Here is an 18,446-nt window from a genome sequence, read left to right as displayed (position 1 = left end):
TTTACTTCGTGGTTCCCAAAAAGGACAATGCTTTCCATCCGATTCTGGACCTCAAGACTGTCAACAAAGCTCTCAGGGTGCTCCACTTTCGAATGGAAACTCTGCGTTCCGTCATCGCAGCGGTTCGTGGAAGGGAATTCCTGGCATCATTGGATCTTACAGAGGCTTATCTCCACATCCCCATCCACTGGGAACATCAGCAGTTCAAGATCCTGGGACCGCATTTTCAGTTTCAAGCTCTACCATTTGGACTGGCGACCGCTCCCCGGACCTTCACCAAAGTGATGGTGGTGGTAGCAGTGGCACTCCGAGGGAGGGAATCTTGGTCCATCCCTACCTGGATGACTGGCTCATCCGGGCGAAGCCCTGGGATCTCTGTTGCCAGTCGGTCAACAGGGTGTTGACCCTCCTCAGCTCTCTCGGCTGGGTGGTGAATTTTGCCAAGAGCTGCCTTGTCCCCTCGCAGATGCTGGATTTCCTGGGGGCACGTTTCGATACCCGCCTGGGCCGGGTCTTTCTGCAACAGGACCGGGCATTCAATCTCATATCCCAGGTACAACGCCTCCGTGGCCTAGCAATTCCCACGGCGTGGGATTACCTGGGTTCAATGGCGTCCTCTATTGACTTAGTGCCCTGGGCGTTTGCGCATATGCGCCCGCTGCAACGGGCATTACTTTCCAGATAGAAGCTGGTGTCTCAGGAATTTCAAGCCCCCTTGCCTCTTCTGGATTTTGCCTCGAACAGCCTGGAGTGGTGGCTTGATCTCACTCATTTGCTTCAGGGGGTGGACTTGGAGATGCCACAATGGGTGGTCGTGACCACGGATGCCAGCTTTGCTGGATGGGGGGCTGTGTGCCAGTCTCAGTCAACCCAGGGGCTATGGACTACAGAGCAGGCAAAATGGCCGATCAAACGCCTAGAAACCAGGACGGTTCGTCTAGCGTTGAAAAGATTTTTCCCAATGGTGCAAAACAGGGCGGTGCGGATCCTGCCCGACAACGCCACCACGGTGGCGTATATCAATCGTCAAGGGGGGACAAGGAGTCGTCACGTCTCTTGGGAGATGGACAAGCTCATAAGCTGGGCGGAGCAGTACCTATCCCGCCTGGCGGCGTCTCACATCGCCGGAGTGGACAACGTTCAGGCGGACTTCTTAAGCCATCAACGCAGAGATCCCGGAGAGTGGGAACTATCAGAAGAAGCAATAACGCTGCTTGTCCGCAGATGGGGAACTCTACATCTCAATTTAATGGCGACTCAATGAAATGCGAAGGCCCCGCGCTTCTTCAGCCGCAGAGAGGACACGGAGTGGAAGGGGTGGATGCTCTGGTTCTTCCTTGGCCTCCCGACATCCTGTGGTACGTGTTTCCCTCCTGGCCTTTCATAGGGAAGGTACTACGACAGGTAGAGGCCCATCGTGGCGCAGTGATCCTGGTAGCGCCGGAGTGGCCACGACGCCCATGGTTTGCAGATCTCATCAACCTCGCGGTGGACGGTCCAGTCCATCTGGATCACCTTCAGCACCTTCTTCATCAGGGTCCCATATTTTTTGACCAGGTAGATCGCTTTTGTCTTGCGGCCTGGCTTTTGAGAGGCGGCAACTGAGAAGACGAGGTTATCCAGAAGCAGTAATCTCTACCCTCCTTCGGGCCAGAAAAATGACCACCTCGCTTGCTTATGTCCGGGTGTGGAAGGTTTTTGATACCTGGTGTGCTGAGGAGGCGGTTATTCCTCGTCGCGCTTCCGTGGCGCAAATCCTCACAGAAGGGCCTCAGAATGGGGTTGGCGTATAATTCTCTATGGGTGCAAGTTGCGGCCCTCAGGTCCCTTGTCGGACGTCGTGACGGGGCTCCCCTGGCCTCACATCCAGACTTGGTGCAATTCTTGAGAGGGATGAAGCACCTGAGACCGCCCATTCAAAGCCTGTGTCCTTCATGGAATCTCAATCTAGTTCTTCGAGCTCTGTGTGACCCTCCTTTTGAGCCCATGCGGACGGCTACCCTCAAGAATTTAACCTTAAAGACTGTCTTTCTCGTGGCTATCTCTTTGGTCCGCAGGATCTCGAAACTCCAAGCTCTATCCTGCAGAGAGCCGTACCTCCGTTTCACGGATTCAGGGGTGACTTTGTCCACGGTGCCATCTTTTCTCCCAAAAGTGGTGTCAGCTTTCCATCTGAATCAGTCGGTGGAGCTACCAGCTTTCCCGGAGGCCGAGTCCAGAGAGCTCCGGCAACTGGATGTTAAACGCATTCTTGTACGTTACCTAGAGGTCACCAATGACTTCCGTCTGTCGGACCATCTGTTTGTTCTTTGGAGCGGTCCCAAACGAGGAAGCAAGGCCTCGAAGACCACTATCGCTCGTTGGGTAAAAGAAGCAATATCGTCGGCATACATTGGCGCTGGCAAGCATCCTCCGGTTGGAGTGAAAGCACATTCACTTCGTTCACAAGGGACTTCCTGGGTGGAAAGCCAAGCGGTATCGTCTCAGGAGATATGCAGAGCAGCAACGTGGAAATCATTACACACGTTCGCGTATCGACATCGTTTGAACTTGCAACCTCCCGGTCTGGGCTCGTTTGGCAACCAAGTTATTCGAGCAGAGCTATCCGGGGCCAACCCTGTTTAGGGAAGCTTTGGTACATCCCACGGTCTGGACTGATCCGGATACGTACAGGGAAAAGAAAATTATTCCTTACCTGCTAATTTTCGTTCCTGTAGTATTCCGGATCAGTCCAGATGCCCACCCAGGGTTCTCCAGTCCGGTATGGAAATATGGTTAGCCAGCTCGAAGTTGCAACACTGAACATGCAAAGTTTCTCGATCCTTTGGGTTACTTTGTCTACAAGTAATTTCAATTCTGTATATAGTTGCTCCGCAATTTTGGAGTCTGTTTTGATCCATTCATCGGTTGTTCTTGCTTTGATATTCTTAATACTGAAGGGACGCAGGGGGTGCGACTGGTTATCAGAGGGCACCCTGCAAGTTTTTCTCTGTCTCCATCTGCTGGAAGGGAGGCATAACCCACGGTCTGGACTGATCCGGAGTACTACAGGAACGAAAATTAGCAGGTAAGGAATAATTTTCTTTTATCAGCAGATGGAAACAGAGAACAAAAGATTTACTATGCCACCTACAGACACAGTATTTCTCTGACTCCAGCAGATGATAGAGATGCCAAATCCTGCAGTCAGACTTATGGTGGACAGATTGCTCCCAGGGGTGGCTCGGTGCTTTGTGGGCTATTCTCCTAGTGGAGTAGGGCAGAAAAGGGGGGGTGGGGGTTGGTAACCCTTTGCACTGTTTGCTCCCACTTATTGGGTGGAATGTCTGCAAGCCAATGGTGCTGGTTCCCTCTCTCCCTTCTCTCCATAGCTGGATCAACAGTCTTCCTCAGGAAAGTATACCCTTTTTCTTGTATTCCTTTAGATTGCTAAAGTTAAATAAATAAATAAATAAATAATCAGCTATTATTGAAGTGGAGAGAGAAAAGCAGAGAGGACATTGCTGGTAAGAAGTGTGCAGGGGCAAATTGGAGACCCATGTTTGGCAGCGGGTGAGGCAGGTTATTTCACTTCAGTTGCATGGCTCCTGTATTGTGGCAGCTCCCATTGGGTGCGGGAAATAAGGGCTCTGCTTGAGGAGAACTGCAAGCAGCATGGTCCTACATTGTTGTGGTGTCCTCTGGGCACAGGAAAAAAGGGCCTGTCTGAGGAGGTCAGCAAGAAAGGATTGTCGCATTGGGCCTCTGCTGTTTCTGCACTGGGGGTGTAGAAAGTTGTTTGGGGAACCCCTCCCCCCAGGGAAGAAGCTGACTTACCAGCATCTATCTTTGCTATTGTAATTCAGGCATTTTGTTGGATGGGAGCCATTTTGTCTGTTTCTCCTGCTGGTTAGAATTTAGATAGCCAGACAAGCCTTTGGGTGCTATCTCCTGGAACAACTACAGTGATGCTACTGAAAAGGCATGGGTAAGTCCTGGTTTCGAAGACTTATTCAGCCTGGCTTACTACGATTCAGGTTATTGCTGGCATCTGTAATCTGGATATTGCTGAAATTTTTAATTCAGTAGGAAACTGATGCATGCAATTTTAGCCCAGTAGAAGCTGTCCTAGTAGCAGGGCTGATTCCTACTTGACCCAAATGACCCAGGTTGGGTCAGGATCGAGAAGAGACAAGCTCAGTAGGAACTGAGGAATAATACAAAAAAAATAAATAAAAGAAGACATTTCTGGATTCCTTGAAGGAATTCTTTTGGAAATTGATCCAGCTAAGGCCCCTCAGAGCATAAGAAATTTCCCTTGGGAGGGTCCAGGTATTTGGGGGGAAAAAAAGGCGGACCCAGTGCAAAAGGATTGGGTCCCATTTTGCAGGGTCTTAGAAGTTCTGCTGAGATTTATTCCTTTCTCACAGGTCAAGCAGGATGGTAGTCCTCACATATGGGTGACATCACAGGATGGAGCCCAATCACGGTACACTTTTGTCAAATTTTCTAGAACTGTGACTGGCACCTACTGGGCATGCCCAGGATGGCACTAACCCTGCAACCAGCAGGGGTCCCTCTTCAGTCGTCTTTTTTCCGTGCAGCAGTAGCCACGCGACTTAAGGAGCTCCACAGAGATTCCTGACAGGAATTTTCCTCACGGAATTACTATACAACTTTCTATCCCACAGGGGTCCCCCGCTTTCATTTTTACGTCCGCGGTGGTCCGGTAAGTTTTTTTTTACCCGATTCCGGTCGATTCCCGTTGAGTTTGGCCTTCATGGCCTACTGGCCGTCGACCGCACCACGGCTAAATTTTTTCACAGGCCATGGCATCGGGGTTCCGTCGATGCCCGGACTGCACCCGCACAATGTCCATTACTGACCCTCACCAGGTATATGTAATGTGTCTAGGTAGCGAGCATGATGTCCTTACTTGCACCAAATGTGCCCTTATGACACGTAAAGGTCGCAAGGCTAGAATGGAGAAAATGGAACTTCTCTTTTGGTCAAAAACCCCAACGCCGTCCATAGCATCGACGTCTGAACCGACACCGTCTACGTCGCACCATCATCGGGCACCAGACGGTGTCTCACCAGCATCGACGACTCCATGGCCATCGACACTCTCTGTTCCCCCTCATGAAAAGGACAGAGGTAACCGTCGAGAAAAGCATCGACATCACAGGTCTCAGACCGTCGACGCAGGCAAGGCCTCGACATTGTCATCGTCTGAACTGCCATCGAAGAAAGCCCGTCCAGAAAAGGCACCGTCCCTATCTGGTTCAGAGTCACCGAGGCAACCTTCACCGGGACCAGTGATAGGAGCCGCGATTCCACCTCCAACTGTGGTCCCTGTGGCAACGCCTCCTCCTCTTCCAGCATCGGGGCTCCATGCTCCAGGTTTCTGGGAGGTACTGGATCAGATGATTCAGGAGGCCATCAGCAAAGCGATGCAAGGCTTCAGGGTTCCATCGACGCCGATACCGGTACCGATGCTTGAACCGGTAGCCGATCCCATTCCAGTAGTGCTAGCACAGTTACTCACGAGAATGGAAGCGCTGATCGCTGCTTTTCCTCCGAGGGATCCGATGACTCCAATGGACCCGGTGTCTTCCTCTCCGATTCCTCTTTCATCAGCAGACGAAGGAGAAACACCGTTCCTTCCGCCATTCAGTGGTTGAGTCAGCCCAAAAGAAAGCCTGAAGATCCAAGCCTCATTCTTCCTATCCTCCAGGAAAGGAACAAAAATTCCTTGATGCTATAGGTCGTCGTATCTTTCAAGGGGCTATGCTTATATCCCGCATCACCTCTTATCAACTTTATATGACCAAGTACAACAGGGTCCTCTTTAAACAAATACAGGACTTTGCTGAGTCCCTACCTCAACAGTCTCAAGACCAATTACACGCCCTAGCTCAAAAGGGTTTAGAAGTGGGCAAGCATGAGATAAGATCTGCCTATGACGTTTTTGACACCGCTTCCAGGGTTTCAGCAACAGCCATTTCTGCAAGGCGATGGGCCTGGCTAAAGTCATCCGACCTACGGCCTGAGGTCCAGGATAGACTATCTGATTTGCCTTGCACTGGAGATAATCTTTTTGGTGAGCAAATACAAAAGACAGTGGCGCAACTCAAGGATCACCATGAGACTCTTCGCCAACTCTCCTTGCTACATTCTGAATATCCTGCTAAGCAAACATTCAGAAAGGAGCCCAAGAAATCCTTTTTCTGCCAAAGGAAATCTTATCCTCCTCCGTCCAAAGGTTGCTCTACTAAGCCTTTTATCAGAAAGGCCAGTCCAGGCAACCTTGCAGGCAAAAGCCACAAACAACTCCTCAACCAGGTCCAGCATCTGGTTTTTGACTTTTTTCTAGAGAGCAGCATTCAGACTCCACTAAAGCATGTACCAGTGGGAGGCCGATTGTGCCACTTTAGCCTGATTCAGCCACATCTGGCAATCACCACAGACCAGTGGGTGCTCACCATAATAACTCAAGGTTATCATCTCAACTTTCTTGCTGTTCCACCAGACTCCCCACCTCGACTGACGTAGGGAACATCAGACCATTCACCGCTCCTGGAACAGGAGATTTCCCTCCTCTTCTGGTCCAGAGTGATAGAACCAGTGCCCTACTCCCAACAGGGCCTCGGATTCTACTCTCGGTATTTTCTAATCCCAAAAAAGTCAGGTGGCGTACACCCGATACTAGATCTTCGGGCTTTAAACCAGTTCTTCCAAAGAGAAATGTTCAAGATGGTGATCTTGGGTTCCCTCCTCCCCCTTCTACAAAGGGGAGACTGGCTCTGCTCTCTAGACCTCCAGGACGCTTACACACATATCGCAATAAATTCGTCTCATTGCAGATTTCTGCGATTTCTCGTAGGCCCAAAGAACTATCAATATTGAGTGCTACCAATCGGCCTAGCCTGTGCTCCACGAGTCTTCACCAAGTGCCTCGTTGTAGTAGCAGCATTCCTCAGAACTCAAGGTGTCCACGTCTACCCCTATCTCGACGATTGGTTGATCAGGGCTCCCACACAGCAAGCTGTTTTGACGTCCCTGCGTCTCACCTTGCACACCCTGATCTCTCTGGGGTTTCTCATCAATTATCCAAAGTCCAGCTTGGTCCCATCGCAAACTCTGTCATTCATAGGAGCAGACTTGGACACCCTCAAGGCAAAGGCATTTCTTTCTCGAGAACGAGCTCTCATCTCCTCTCTTGCCCATCAGCTGCAGTTTCGATAGTGCTCCACTGCACGTCACTTTATGGTCTTGCTAGGACACATGGCGTCCTCAGTACACGTCACTCCCATGGCTCGTCTCGCCATGAGGATCCTACAGTGGACTCTAAGGTCACAGTGGATTCAGTCATCTCAACCACTATCAGCTGTTGTCCACATAACCAACCCATTTCGTCTATCTCTAGCTTGGTGGAGGAATCAGGCCAAACTCCTTCAAGGCCTGCCTTTTCAAGCTCCAGACCCTCAAATAACCTTTACAACAGTTGCCTCCAACATCGGTTGGGGAGCACACGTTGCCAACTTACAAACTCAAGGGTCTTAGTCTCCAGAGGAAGCCAAACACCAGATCAATTTCCTGGAGCTACGAGCAATCAGATACATTCTCAGAGTACTTCAGGATCGCCTCTCCAACCAGGTCATCCTGATTCAAACTGACAACCAGGTGGCCATGTGGTACATCAACAAACAAGGAGGAACAGGCTCCCGCCGCCTGTGTCAGGAGGCTGCGCAGATATGGGCGGAGGCCCTCTCCCACTCGATGTACCTCAGGGCCACCTACTAGCCGGGAGTGGACAATGTGTTGGCAGACAAGCTGAGTCGCACCTTTCTCTCAACCCCACAGTAGCGGACTCGATATTCCAACGTTGGGGGTTACCCTCACATAGACCTCTTTGCATTACCTCAAAACCGCAAAGGGAGAACTATTGCTCTCTCACTCGTAGCCAACACTCACAGCCAAGAGATGCGTTCTCCCTCTCATGGGACGCCTGTCTCCTATATGCATTCCCTCCACTTCTCTCGAAGACTCTCATGAAGCTATGTCAGGACAGGGGAAGCCTGATCCTGATAGCACCTCACTTGCCACTTCGTGTGGTTTCCGATTCTTCAGGACCTCTCCATTTGCAGGCAAATTCCCCTGGGGAAGGACCCGCTTCTGATCACGCAGAACAACGGGTGCCTATGCCACCCCAATCTTCAGGCCTTTATCCCTGACGGCCTGGATGTTGAAAGGTTAATCCTACAGCCTCTCAACCTTTCGGAGCCAGTTTCCCGTGTCCTGATTGCTTCACGGAAGCCTTCCACGAGAAAATCTTATCTTTACAAATGGAACAGGTTTAAATCATGGTGTTCTTCTCAGTCTCTTGATCCCTTTACCTGTTCCACCACAAAGTTTCTAGACTATCTGGCACTTGTCAGAATCAGGTCTAAAAACTTCCTCCATCAGAATGCATGTCAGTGCGGTGGCTGCCTTCCATAAAGGTGTCGGGGACGTTCCTATTTCGGTACAGCCCCTCATAACATGTTTTCTGAAAGGCTTGCTTCACCTCAAGCCTCCACTGCGTCCTCCGGCCTCTTCTTGGGACCTCAATCTGGTTTTGGGTCGGCTCATGAAACCACCTTTCGAGCCTCTCCAATCCTGTCATCTTCACTTTCGCACATGGAAAGTGTTATTCCTTTTGGCAATAACATCTGCTCGCAGAGTTAGTGAGTTACAGGCCCTTGTTTCCTATCTGCCTTACACTAAACTTCTGCAGGACCGAGCGGTACTCCGCACTCACCCTAAGTTCTTGCCTAAGGTAGTATCGGAGTTTCACATTACCCAGGCCCCATTCCAATCCAGGGGAGCAGGCGCTGCATACCCTCGACTGCAAACGGGCTCTAGCATTCTACCTAGACCGTACAGCTGCCCACAGGCAAAGTACTCGATTGTTTGTTTCCTTTGCTTTCATCAGATTGGGTCAACCTGTGGGTAAGCAGACTCTCTCCTCCTGGCTAGTGGACTGCATTTCTTTTTGCTATCAGCAAGCAGGCATTCCACTTCAGGACCGTGTTAAAGCACACTCGGTCAGGACCATGTCAACTTCAATAGCGCACCTTCACTTGGTGCCGCTTCCTGATATTTGTAGGGCTGTTACCTGGAGTTCTCTCCATACCTTTACAGCCCATTATTGTCTAGACAAGGCTGGAAGACAAGATTCCATCTTTGACCAATCTGTCTTGCGCAACCTTTTTGCAACTTGATGTACCAACACCCTTCCGCCTGCCCGTTAGGGTTCAGGATGCCCTCTACCGAATTCCACCCCAGTTGTTGTGCCTGTTGCACGACTTTGGGTATATTTGATGCATATTCAGACATCCTCAGCTCGGTCCTCACCCATATGTGAGGACTACCATCCTGCTTGACCTATGAGAAAGCAAAATGTTGCTTACCTGAAACAGGTGTTCTCACAGGTCAGCAGGATGGTAGTCCTCACAAAACCCGCCTGCCACCCCGCGGTGTTGGGTTTGTTATAGTTTTCTTATTTTTATTTTTGGCACTTACTTTAGCTTTCAAACAAGACTGAAGGGGGAACCCTGCTGGTTGCAGGGTTAATGCCATCCTGGGCATGCCCAGTAGGTGCCATTCAAAGTTCTAGAAACTTTGACAAAAGTGTTCTGTGATTGGGCTCTATCCTGTGATGTCACCCATATGTGAGGACTAACATCCTGCTGACCTGTGAGAACACCTGTTACAGGTAAGCAACATTTTGCTTTCTCTGCTCTGTTGAAGCCCTGGTTTCACCAGGGTGGGAGACTCCAGGAGCTGGACTGATGATTGGCAGGGATGTAATGATGCTTTATCCATATTCTGGATGAAGCTCTAGAACAGTTGGTATGGCCTAAGATGGATGCCACAGTTGCTGCAGTCATGAAGTGTGCAATTCCTTAGCATTTGGGGATGTCAGTCCCAACGAGTGGGTTATGCACCTCTGCCAACAGATGGAGACTGAGCAAAGGCTGATGTCACGGTTATATAGTTCCACCCTGACATCACCCACCAATATTCTCTGTCTCCAGCAGATGGTGGACATGCATTTCCCTTCAGGGTATTGCCTGTGAGTAAAAAAAAAAAAAGTTGGAAAGGAGGTATTGAAAAGATGAGCTATCTATGTAGCACCTCTTGCCTCCTGACTGTGTGATCCCTCCCTCAGTAGAGTGCCTTCAGTCTGGTAGCCTTGACTAGCATGGATCTAAATTCCAATTAGCGGTTGCAGGCCGAGAGAGGCTCAGCGGTGAAGGCATTAGCCCTCTCCTCCCATAGCCGGGAGGGCTGAGCTCAGGTAAAAGTTTTCTTTAAAAAAAAAAAGCGAAAGGAAGACAGCAGGAGTATGGTCCGATACCTCTGTGTTTGTTTGTCCTGCTCATTTCTCTGGGAAGTTCTATGAGATTGAGTGAGTGAGTGCAGGCTCGGCGAGTTGAGCAGTCATTCGGCTAGGCCCTGCTCCCATGTTTTCCCACTTTGGCGCTTGGTAGGCTGTGGGTAGTTTTGCTCGCTTTTTGCTGTAGACCATTGGCACGAGCTTGCGTGTTCATGTGGGCGTCCGTTCTTGTCTGTGCTCCAGTTTGGGTATTCTTCCTTCTGGATGTACATCTTGTGCGTCCAGTTTGGGTGCCCAGTGGATGAGCGGACTAGGCGCATGGGCTTGGACACACATGTGAGATGATATGATGCATCTGTTTATCAGAACATTCTTAGAAGAAGAAAGTCAAGTCTTCACCTCCAGGAATATTCAACTACTGCAGAATCAGGTTTTTCACAGAGCAAGCGTTGGCCTTCCAAAGACTTGAAATACCTTGGGGTTTGTTGCAAGGTTCAAGAAGGCAAAGTATTTTTCACAGTGGAATGGAAGTGGATATGCCAGAATCAAGCCTGCAAGATTCTAAAGGTGAAGGCTCCAGGGTCCTGGGACTACCTATAGTTTTATTTATTTATTTATTATTTTTATTATACCGAGTTTCATGATAGGAATCACATCAACCCGTTTTACAATTAACAATATGAGTAAAGGCAGAGAGTAACATAGTAATCAACATTCCCAATTCAACTTCAAAAATAGTATGAAACTTAAAAAATATTATAACGATATTTAGGATGTGAGAAAGTTACAAAAAACAAGGAAAAATAACTAGGATCTGGAGTGGGGAGGAAACTGAACAAAGAATATTTACATTTCAGCTGTATCAATTAATAAATATGTATAATATTGTATAAATGTATAGCAAAAATGGACAAATATAGTGCTAGGTTGAGGGCATAAACTTAAGATTTGGTGGTCTGGACATCTGTTCACAAGTCACATTTACAGCATGCCCTCCTTTCGAGGTGGATTCCTCAGTTGTAGAATTATGACTTCAGGTTTCTCCTTTCAGAGGTAGCACGGTCCACACTAGATTGATGGTTGGCAATAAGTAATTTATCCATTTGGAAAGTTCCTTGTCAAGGACAACAGCACAAGGCCTCTGGAGTGTTTCGGGGGCCACTTGGTCCATCAGTCGTTTGAAACTGCAGGTGATTGAGAACTTTAGTGGATTTTCTTTCTCTGGTCAGTGAAAGAGTTGTGAAATGTTGTCAGGTAATGCTTTTGCAGTGGCATATGTAACCTGGCACAGTAGGACCAAGAGCAGAAATGTATTCTTGGAAGGGAGCCTTCTATTCAGATAGGCAGAGGCTTATTCGCATTCTTGATCTGCATTGCACATCACCAAGAAACCGTGCTGACTTTTTTTTCCTAGCAGATATGTTAGTCTCCAGGGAATGTGGGCTTGCGGATGTGGTGTTCTCCATGATTTTAGCCACTTTGGAAGTGTCTTGAGTTGTTCTGATGATATCAGAAGGAAAAGCTCTTATTTTTCAGTTTTAGAAAGGAGCAAGGGTCAGAGGATCTAGGCATTCTATAATAGACATGGCCTCATCATTGTTGTCTTTGTATGTTTTAACTGAGATGTCTGCATGACACATGTATGAATATTGTAACCCCAGAATAGGCCACACAACCTCTATAAGATTTGATTAGTCTCTGCATATGGGTCCAATGGGTTGTATTCAGGTTCCAGGCTGGCTATAATAACGGTCCAAATTGCTTGAAGAGAGTAGCTCACCTTTGTGTTGCAGCTTGGCCTTCAAGAGGAGATGATTGAGAGGCAAGGGTTATTTGGAGATTTTTTTTTTACCTTGATATAGATGACACCTGAAGCTATCTTTCTGGCATATGCTCAGATTTAAGTTTTTGAGGCAGTGTATCTGGAGATGAGGGTTTCCCCATTCAAGCATCATTGTCAGTGCTGCTTTCTTTCCTGTGAACAGGAAGGTTTACAGATGGGTTTAGCTTTGAATTTTCTTGGAGTTCAGATAGCAGCGTGCTCATGTTATAAAGGAAAGGGGCAAAAGCAGGCCCTGGCTTCATACCTGAATATAGTAACATTTTCAGAGGGGTCAAGCATTGCGTACTCCTGTTAAGAATTGTTCCCTTCATGGAATCTTATTCTGGTGGTGAAGGCCTGGTGTACAAGTTCTTTTGAGCCATGCAAAAAGGCCTCTCTAAAGGATATTCAGCAGGTGGGGTCTGGTTGTGATCTGTTCTGCCAGGCATGTCCTCAGTATTACAGGCCATGTCGTGTAGGGCCTTATTTCTTAAGATGTTTTATGGTAGTATTTCATTTTGTTACGGTGCCATCTTGTTTGCCTTAGGCATTATCTCCTTTTCACCTGAGTCAGTTTGCTGAAGTGCCATCCTTCATAAAGTTCAGTTTGTGGTATGCCTCTAAGGATTTACATGTTCTGGATGTGCATAGGGTGCTGTGTGGTATTTGTAGATGCCTAATTCATTTTGCAGTTCGTTTCTCCTTTGTTGTCTCATGCAGCAGTCATGGGAAAGGAAAAACGACCTTGAAGCTTTTGCTGCCAGATGGATTAAGGAAACTATTGTTTCGGTGTACATTTCTAAACACCTTTTAGTGACAGAGGGTCTTCGGCATATTCAGTTATAGGACTGGCGATCTCTTGGACTGAATGGCTGCAGTGTCACCACAGATGATCTGTACAGCGGCAACTGGGTTTTCTCTATATAGGTTTTCCAAATATTGGAGGATGGAGGTTCTAGTATCAGTCATGGCTGCCTTTGGAGCGGGTGTGTTGAGAACAGTTTTTCAGGATCCCTCCCCTTCCATCTGGACTGGTCTGCTGGACGATGAGGAAGAAAAAATTGGTTCTTACCTGCCAATTTTCTTTCCTCGAGTCCTGCCCAGACCAGTCTCACCCGGTCATCCTGTAGACTGCTCTTCTGCGTATGTATTGACTGTTCGGGGACTTTAATGGTCTTTGTTGAATGTTTGGTTGTGTCGTCTTCCCAGTTGGAGGGCATTAGACATAGTTTAGTGTTGACCTAAGAGTTTCATTTCCCCAGCTCATGGGGAAAGATTGAGTGTGTAGTTTTGATATGAAAATACTGAGTGCCTGCAGGTTGTATAGTGTCTTAAATAGGCTGCTAAAGTAAATCTTTTCTTCTCTGTCTCCATCTGCTGGTAGGGAAGAAGAACCTATCCTTCTGAACTGGTCTGATAGAACTCAAGGAAAGAAAATTAGCAGTTAAGAAACAATTTTTCCTTAAAAGCATTCCAAAATAAGGAAAATGTGACTCAAAAGAGGCAATGTCAAAACCAATGTGATTGTTTTGACACGAGTTGGGGTAGGGGGGTCGGGAAGGGAAATTTAATTTCAACTTATTGTGTCCCAAAATATTACGAGATTGTATATTAGCGGAATTTTCTTTGTCATTCTATTCTGTCTCTCCCTGTCCAATAGGCGCATACAATGTACCAAGTGGGGCTGATGGAGACTGACCAACACATTGAATATTTCTGGTCCGCATTGGAATTGTTCACTCAGGAAGAACTCTGCAGATTCATTAAATTTGCCTGTAATCAGGAGCGAATCCCTTTCACGTGCCCGTGCAAAGATGGAGGGCCAGACACTGCACATGTTCCACCTTACCCAATGAAAATTGCACCTCCAGATGGAGCTGCAGGTATAGTATCATTCAACAGTGCAGTGATCTCTACAACTTCTCCTTAAAAGAAAGATCTAAAACTTTCTGTGAGGGGCACCCCACTCAATTCTCCGGCATTATAACCTTGCTAGTTCTTGCTTCTGTCTTGTGTAAGAGACAAGTTGCTTAAATCACAAGCCTAAGCCCCACCTACCACAAAACTTGAAATAGATGAACAACTTGGAAGATGAGTCAAGAAATTGATGTAATTAGAATTTTATCTTTCTTGTCCTTTTGTTGATGCTGCTGAGAATCACAAGCTAAACAGTGTTTCTAGACTATCATGTCGCAACCCATGATAATATTTCTGTTTATGTTGTGACAAATAGAGACTACATTCAGGTCATAAATTTCTGAAATTATATTCATCCCCGTTTTGAATGCTTACTGTTGACAGCACTTAGCAATGAGATCATGTGTAAGTCTAGAGATCTAACCACAGAAAGGAAACTGGAACCCACATATTTTCCATATTGGTAACAATACAAGATTTGGAAAGAATCATCAGCGTTATGTATCATCAGGGTGCATAGTCCATTGATTTTAGAAGTGATCAATCTGCCTGGTAACACAGGGCATTCATTAGGTTTATGCATTAAATCTCCAGCTCCCTAAAAGTAGCATAATAGAAGTTGAGGACTCATGGAGACAGACATTTAGCACTACTTAGATAAATAGGGACATCTACCTAAGAAGCAGCCACTGAATACCCAGCTATGTTCAGCAGACACCACTTAGCCATATAAGTATTCGGCTAAGAAGATAGCCAGTTATCTTGGAGGCAGGCAATGGATGGATTGAAGTGGGGATACTTACCCTGTTAATGTAACTGGATAAGTGCTAATATTCGGTCTTTTCCAGTTAAGTTAACCGAACAAGTAAGACATGCTCAACAGCAGGTCTAAAGTTAACCAGATAAAACTTAGTCATAACACTGAATATCCCTTCTAAATTAAGCAGATAAGTTATTTTCAGCTAACAATATTGGGTCTATGGTGTGTTGGATGATGGTAGAATAGACATAAAATTGGTTTTCTTCAAACCTAGTTTTCATATATAGAGAAGATGGATTTAGCTGCTTAATCAACTGCTGCTGGAGCAGTAAAACATCATCCTCAGGGATTGTGAAGGGTAACTGTTCAACTCTGGTGTACTGGAAGATCTTACCCTGCATCACTGCTCAAAGGTCCTGTAGTGGATTTCTTGTGCAGTTAATGGATTTCTGTGCAAATCACAGGCACTCTTAATAACCATGGAGTTCCTGAATATGCCTCCTTTCAATGGTAGTCTTTTCTTTGCCCTGTTGCTTTTCAGTCATAAAGAACTTTGTGCAACTTATGTAGTTATTGAGGAGCAGGAAGAAGCAAATAGGTGAAAACTGTTTCTTTCCCTGAAAAAAAAATAATCTCTATACTGCTTGCTTAGAGCCAGTCCTATTACACTATAACAGGATTAAATGGTAACACTGTCCATTGAGATTGTGCACTTTACACACACTTTGGATATCTTACTGATGTTTTCACACCAAGATAAAACAGTGAAGAGAGAGCTTTTCTACTGACAAGTTAATATCATCTGATAGAATTCAGTGGAAGGAGAATCTGACCTCAAAGGATAATAATACTCTACTCATCCCTGGATGCTGTATTCCTAAACATTTGAAAGTGTCATCCTGCCTGCCAGAGCTGCTCTAAGGAAAGCATGGAATGGACAGGCTCAAAGAGAGGCCAAAAACATGGCTTTTGAAATTGACATTTCTTTAGATTAACAGAATGGGAGAGGATAAGCTTGCTTTTATTAAACTACAGCTCTAGAAGCCTGGAAAACATGTTGTAACTGATCTGTACATATTTTACAGGTTCACCGGATTCCCGCTATATTCGTGTGGAAACCTGCATGTTTATGATAAAACTCCCTCAATATTCTTCTCTAGATACAATGCTGGAAAAACTAAGATATGCCATTCACTATCGTGAGGATCCTCTGAGTGGCTGACAGCAGCAAGGTTAGCACTGGGGTTAAAAGCTCTGGAGGACTGCGAATGACTTTTCTCAGTTGTCACGAAATACCTCCATGGAAAGAAACATTTCTTTTATGAACATCTGTTCATGTTGCTGTAAACCCTGGAACACTTGCATCTTGTATTTGTAGATTTTATGGTGGGTTATTTTGCTGCTTTCTTTTTACAATATTTGTAGGAATAATTTAGTATGGAAGCATTTGATTTAAGACAAAGTCATGGACACACATACATACCAAACTTACTGCCTCGGGGAACAGAATAGCACTGAAGTGGCATTTTGAGGCAATAAGTATCTGGACAAAATGTATTCAGCTGTGTAGCTTTCATTTTTATTCCATATAACATCTGAGCACCAAGTGTGACGAGGACTAGAAGACAACTTCTTAAAACGCCAGACTTCCTCTTTCCTGTGCGGCATGATGCAGGTTTTATATAGAGGCTGCAGATCGGGGTGATATAAAAATAAAAATTGTATTATCTTCTAGAGAACCACCAAACAGATACTGTTTGCTTTTGGATGCTAGAACGGTTTTGTTTTTGAGATATATTTTGTATAGTTTATAAGCTCACTTTCTTAATGTGAAATTGATTTTCCTGGTCTTGCTCAAAAAGCAATCAAGATGGTCACCTGGAGGGTATTTTTCAGAAGCTATTTGAATGTATAGTACAAATGACCTGTAGCCCCCTCAAGTTGTACCTGTGAAGTGATACAGTTCTAAATATATAACAAAAAAAATCTATTGGGTATCAAACAGTAAGCACATAATTACTCATTGCAGAAATTGGTTTTGTACTTAAATGACGTTTCTAAATATAATATACATGATTCTAAAAGGTAATCTTTGAGCTGTTAGGAAAGAGAATCGCATTTTGCTGTTTTTAAAGTAACAGCACCAATTTTGTTAGGATGGAATACACTCTCGCAGGTTGGGTAGCCAGACTACACTGAGAAAGATGATCTGAAGATCACCTTCGGTAAGGAACAGCATATGCATTTTGTTTTGATGCAGAGTTATGAGGACATCATGGAAGCATGCTTTATAAAAAAAGAAATAAAAGAAATAAAAAAAAAAGCTGATGATGATATGGACTATGCACTCTTACCATTCAGACCTGGCTTTAACCCTGGGAAATGTTATAAGTTTGTGTGTTAAAGAAAAGGGAAAAATGAACCAAGAGCTGTGCACTCAGTACCAAATTTATAAGCAAGTGCCAGTACTGAGTTCAGAACGACATAGTGTAGATTTTGACAGATAGCGGTGTATGATAAGGCTTTTGGGTTATGCTAACCAGCTTGCTAGGTATTGAAAATTGTATTTATTGTATATAATTGTGAATATTAAAGAGTTAGGCGTGTATGTTTAAGGAAGACAGAAGCCCCCAAAAAGTGTGCATCTGCCTGTTGTGCTGTCTGGATGAAAATGTTTTTGTGACCGTTGTTAGGTGATGGCATACAAGAGCTCCAAAGCCCCGCCCTTAGAAAATGGACTACAAGGAAGTATTGGCCACCTGTTCCTTCACCTAAGGAAAATGCAAATCGAAAAACATTTACTATAAAACTGAATACATTAAGGGAAGATAGTGATAGAAAAATACCAAGTTGGCATTACAGGGAAATGTCCGAGGTAATGTGGAAATCATTTTTTAAATTATTAAACTGCTGTACTGTATATCAGAAAATTATTTACTCAAGACAACTATCAAGGGGATGTCATCTCAGTTTCATATTTACTATTGTTTATAATTTCTGGCATTTGAAGAAGGGCATTAGTGTCAAAAAGCAAATTTATTTATGGGTTATGTCTGTTTTCAGACCCTTTGGATAACTTGTAAGGACTTAAGCCTGTCCAATACCTCACGTGCAAGGTTTGGGAGCCATTTACGCCAATGAAACAATTACAGCTGTGAGTAAGATAAACTGCTGCTACCACTACAGCTTTTCCTTACAGAGAGGGACCTCCCTGCCCAGGTACTTGGTGTATATTTATTACACTTATTTATGGTTGCATTTAACAATCTTCCCTTTTCCTCATTGCTGTTTACCTGGTCTGTATTGGTATTTATCATACTGCTCTGTAAATGAAGCGTACTTCAAGAAAGTCACAATAAAAAAAATTCATCTAATTTTGATTAACTTGAGTGATGTGATCAATTTATTTTAAATGGCATGAACAGTGCATGTTCAGACTTTTATCTGAGGAGGAAACCTGACGTTAAATTGGCAGGAAAGATGAAAAGCTGGAAGATAAAAAGACTCTATGAACTCAAATTTTCTTTGTGCTACAAAATGGACAGCAGTTTTCACAGGTACGTTTATTGGTATGCAAATGCTGC

General features: G+C 45.5%; 1 protein-coding gene across 6 annotated transcripts in view; it reads left to right on the top strand.

Moving 5' to 3' along the window:
* HECTD4 (HECT domain E3 ubiquitin protein ligase 4) overlaps positions 1-18,242 on the top strand; it is a 541,903-nt gene extending 523,661 nt beyond the window's left edge. For all 6 annotated transcript variants that reach the window (XM_029571656.1, XM_029571654.1, XM_029571657.1 and 3 more), the window contains 2 exons: positions 13,846-14,068; positions 15,948-18,242. In XM_029571656.1, coding sequence (XP_029427516.1) covers positions 13,846-14,068; positions 15,948-16,084 — 360 coding nt within the window. In that variant the 3' untranslated portion in view covers positions 16,085-18,242. The remainder of the gene's footprint in view (positions 1-13,845; positions 14,069-15,947) is intronic.
* The last annotated feature ends 204 nt before the right edge of the window (positions 18,243-18,446 follow it).

The sequence above is a fragment of the Rhinatrema bivittatum genome, chromosome 11 (assembly GCF_901001135.1).
Source record: "Rhinatrema bivittatum chromosome 11, aRhiBiv1.1, whole genome shotgun sequence".
NCBI lineage: Eukaryota > Metazoa > Chordata > Amphibia > Gymnophiona > Rhinatrematidae > Rhinatrema > Rhinatrema bivittatum.
This window is presented reverse-complemented; position numbering and strand designations above follow the sequence as displayed.